Source organism: Oncorhynchus masou, chromosome 31 (genome assembly GCF_036934945.1).
Source record: "Oncorhynchus masou masou isolate Uvic2021 chromosome 31, UVic_Omas_1.1, whole genome shotgun sequence".
NCBI lineage: Eukaryota > Metazoa > Chordata > Actinopteri > Salmoniformes > Salmonidae > Oncorhynchus > Oncorhynchus masou.
The window spans coordinates 66,263,034-66,267,847 of record NC_088242.1 but is presented as its reverse complement, the minus strand read 5'-3'; the positions used below and the strand labels follow the sequence as shown (position 1 = coordinate 66,267,847).

General features: G+C 48.9%; 1 protein-coding gene across 1 annotated transcript; it reads left to right on the top strand.

Annotated features, from left to right (window-relative positions):
• The first annotated feature begins 1,642 nt into the window (after positions 1-1,642).
• lrrn2 (leucine rich repeat neuronal 2) lies at positions 1,643-3,391 on the top strand. The gene has a single exon (XM_064952787.1). It carries the CDS (start codon positions 1,643-1,645, stop codon positions 3,389-3,391), a length of 1,749 nt encoding a protein of 582 aa, XP_064808859.1.
• The last annotated feature ends 1,423 nt before the right edge of the window (positions 3,392-4,814 follow it).

The following is a 4,814-nucleotide window of genomic DNA, read 5'->3' as shown; positions in this document are numbered from 1 at the left end:
AGAGAGAGAGAGAGAGAGTAGGCAGATTCATCCTGTAGAGATCTCTCCTCAGCCTCAGAGAGAAAAGCAGGGATATTTTAAAACGATAGAAATACATACAGATGTTTTAAGGAGAGAGAGAGATCGAAAGAATGACTATTTATGGTAGAGCTTGCCCTGAACACATAGAAAGAAAGCTGATAGAACATTCTCAGATAAAAACAACACAGTAAAAAGATCGAGGAGAGGTAAAGAGGCACAGAAGGAGAGAGAGGAAAGATCGAGAGATGCATGCAGTCAATGATACCCATCTGATGGTAAGGACTATTTCTCCGTGAGCTGCAAATGTTTGGACATAATTGCTTGAGTTTGTTTGCTAGGACATGTCTGGGTTAGACACAGACAGACACACAGAGCAGTAGAGTGAGAAGAGTGGCATCTGTGGTGTGTCACAGTGTTGTCAGCTCATACGTGTGCTGAGACTCTGGCGTGTGTGTGTATGTGTTTGCTTGTGTGTTTTTATGTTTGTGGTGTTTGTTTGTGTGTGTGCGTGTGTGTTTGCTTGGCAGCAGGGGGATACATCTCTATTTGTATTGATCAGCACCCTCGCTTTTCCTCACTGCCTTCCTTTCCCTCACTGCCTTCCTTTCCCTCACTGCCTTCCTTTCCCTCACTGCCTTCCTTTCCCTCTTCCTCTCCTCTATCCCCTGTCATTCCCTTTTCTTCACTCTCACTCTCTTTTCACTCTCTTTTCACTCTCTTTTCACTCTCTTTTCTCTCCCATTTCTCCATGTCTCTCAATCTCTGTCAGTACTTATAGCTACATCCCTCCAACTGCAGTCTCGGCTACAGCAAGACAACCTCCTCTCCTTTCTATTCCCTTTTCCCCTTCTGATATTTCCCCCCTCCTTTCCTCTTCTCCCCTTTTCTCTCCAGTGTGTGCGTGTGTGTGTGTGTTATTTCAAACTTCCTCTGTTGTCATTACTGGTGACCACTGCCACTAGGTGATACTGGTGGTCATCAGTACACACACACACACACACACACACACACACACACACACACACACACACACACACACACACACACACACACACACACACACACACACACACACACACACACACACACACACACACACACACACACACACACACACATTTTAATTAATTGAATACACGATGAGAGTAAAGATGAGGGAGATCAAAACTATATCAAATTAAATAGAATCCATTAGCAGGGATGCAGATGAAAAGAGGAAGTAAATTGTTGATGGAGAGTTGAAAACACAGGAGGTATTCTCCTTTTAAATCCCTCCCTCTCACACTGGCTTTCTAAATGTGTTATAAACCTGACCTTGACCCATTATCTCCCCTGTCTCTCTCTCTCACAGGTAATCTCCTGAGTGTGTACAGAGCCACACCCAATACACATGTCGCCACAATGTGACAGCAACTGTCTGACCACAGAGACCGCCACCTAGACAATCCACAACACTATACATTCCTACAGCACTGTAACCTGACAACAGTAGATTCCTACAGCGCTGTAACGTTGTAACAACACTGAGTCAATCACCATTGAATTGCCGCCGCTGAACCAACGTCTCTGAATCAACTCCTATAGATCGACTCCTCTGAATCAACTCCTCTCTGCTGTGAGGATGCTGAGGGTGTCAATGGTCCTACTGAAGAGGCAGCTGATCCTGTGGGTGTGGGTGTCCAGTGCTCTAGTAGTCTATTCCCTGCCATGGCGGGTCTCCTGTCCGACAGGGTGTGTGTGTCAGATGAAGCCCTGGTTCTCCCCCCAGTCAGTGTCCTGCGAGGCTTCTACTGTGGACTGTAACAACCTGTTCCTAACCCAACTCCCCTCTCCTCTGCCCCCAGACACACACACCCTCCGTCTACAGAGTAACCTTCTGTCTGCCCTGGAGATACCACTCTTACACACACTCCCCAATCTCACCGAGTTGGACCTGTCTCAGAATCGCTTCAGCTGTGTTAGAACCCTAACCCAGCCCCAGGCTGCCTCCCTGCCCTCCCTACTCTCCTTGCACCTGGAGGAGAACCAGCTCTGGTTCCTGCCCCATGCCTCCTTTTCCTCCCTGCCCGCCCTACAGGAGCTTTTCCTTAGCCACAACCGGCTGTTCTACCTGGCTCCTGGAGCATTCTCCGGTCTGGGCTTACTGCTGCGCCTGCACCTCAACAACAACCACCTGACCTCAATTGAGCCCCGCTGGTTCACTGCCCTGCCCCGCCTCCAGGTGCTGATGCTGGGGGGAAACCCAGTGGAGGTCCTCCCTGACCGGGGCTTCCAGGACCTGGGGTCTCTACACAGCCTGGTGCTGGGGGGCATGGGGCTGAAGGGGCTGACTGAGAGGGCACTGGAGGGGCTGGACAGTCTGGAGAGCCTGTCCTTCTATGACAACCTCCTCACCATCGTCCCCACACAGGCTCTGAGGAGGATCCCGGGCCTCAAGTTCCTGGACCTGAACAAGAACCCTCTGAGTGTGGTTCAGACAGGGGACTTCAAGGACCTGGTCCACCTGACAGAGCTAGGTCTGAACAACATGGAGGAGCTGGTGGCCATCGAGAGGGCAGCCATGGAGAACCTGCCTGAGCTCACCAAGCTGGAGATCACCAACAACCCCCGGCTGTCCTACATCCACCCCCAGGCCTTCCTTCGGCTGGGCCGGCTAGAAAGTCTGATGCTCAACTCCAACGCTCTGAGCGCTCTGCACCAACACACTGTCCTGTCTCTGCCCAGCCTGAGGGAGGTCAGCCTGTACTCCAACCCCCTCCGCTGTGACTGCCTGTTCCGTTGGGTGGCTAAGGAGCAACCTCACACAGATACACAGATGCCGCAGGCTGTGAGATTTATCCAGCCTCAGGCCACATTGTGTTCTGAGCCTCCAGAGCTGAGAGCTCGTAGTGTGAAGGAGGTGTCAATCACCGAGATGTCAGCCTCCTGCCTACCCCTCATCCCCCCTGGTATCCTTCCTCACTACATGGGGGTGAGAGAGGGGGAGAGGCTGACTCTGCACTGTCGCGCGCTGGCAGAGCCTCAGCCCACAATCTATTGGGTCACTCCTTCTGGAATGAGACTAGGACCATCTGACCATACCCACAGCACCAAGCTTGCATCCAGCCAGACATCCTCTTACCATTCCCCCTCACCCAGCCGAGCATCTGGTAATGCCTCAGTCCTCACCCCTTCCTCTCCCTCCTCCACTGCCTACCGATTACTGCCAGAGGGGACATTGGAGATTGTCATGGTGACGGCCCAGGAGGCGGGTCTGTACACCTGTGTGGCTGAGAATACACTGGGGGCCGACACTCACAGTGTGACTGTTGGTGTGCAGGGGCAAGGGAGGGGGGGTTTGAGGCGCCAGATGTTGGAGGGGAGAGGATAGGAGTTGAAGGAGAGGGTTTTGAGGGAGGTCAGGGCAAGGGTTAAGACAGAAAGCATGATGAGAAGTACACATACAAATAAAGCCTAGCTATATAAATAATTGATGATATAACAACACACACACTTACTTGCAGTCCAACGTTTCCAAAGATAACGGGTTATAGGATAGATACGGCTACCGCTCTTGGCGGCGGTACCATTGTAGGTGGTTGTGAAGCCTGATCCGGGAACCACATGTCCTGCCGCAGTTGGGACATGTTGGTTCTGAATCTGGAGCTGCTTGCCGGAATGGTTTGGGAGCAATGGGACCTGTAAATAGAACATATGACAGGGCAGTGGTGTACAATCATATGTATTTATATTACAGTATATATGCATACACATTGATATTGTTTGTGTTTGTATAAAGAGGACAATCAAACTGCAGTACTGCTTTCTATCCCCAGAACTTATCTACCTAACCCTAACCCAGCGATTGAACTTCAGGAGAGGACTCTCACCCTCTTTACTTACACTAGGGCGCAGGCATTTTCTAAACAGTGCCATTTTATGGTAGCCTATCCTTGCTTTCTTTGAGGTTTTGTAAATCAATGTGCTTAATGTGAGTAGCCTTTTCCCACTCCATCCTTTCCCTTGGCTTTCTATCACATTACTTTATTCTTCTATCCAACTGCCTGTACATACCATGAACTAGTTTTCCTACCCAGTATCCCACTTCTCTTTCAAAGATTATTTAGATGTATTAAATTCTATTTTGAGCTATTATTAAAACATTTTGGACTGATATGCTGATGGTTTGTTTTCCTGACTATTAGCCAATTCCCTTATCGCTGGAGGCATGTGCGGAGGCAGACGAGTGCAATACATGATTCACTCTCCAAAACGGTAAGTGGACTACATTGAATTGACAACAATCTTTCTATCCGTCTTCCTACGACAACTTAAATTCATATTCAATTACATGTATAACCTATACATTTCTACTGGCCATGGTTTGTATTAGCAATATGCCCGGGGTAATTAAATACAATCTCAGATCATAACACCCAACATAATTAGTATGCTGTGCAGAAGAGCCATAGTGTATTTGCTGAAAAAGAGCACAAATACAACTGAAAAGCTCAGAAGTGTATTACTTCTCATTGAACACAGACACAACTTAACAGAGTCGATTGAAGGAAGTCAGGTGTTAGCATCTCAACCCGTCTTCATAGACGAGTCTCAGGAACAGCTTGCCTTCTTATCTCTTTATTCCTCACAAACAGAGCGCCTTTTACAGAAACAAGGAACTTTGCTCTTACTCAGGGCATTGATTCATTATTTTCTGAACAGTCCTGGATCTGCTCCTGGGCCCTGCACACAGTAATGCCATTGTTTTCCAGGACCTTGTACTTGATGGGGTAGTAGAGGTAGCACTGACTGCT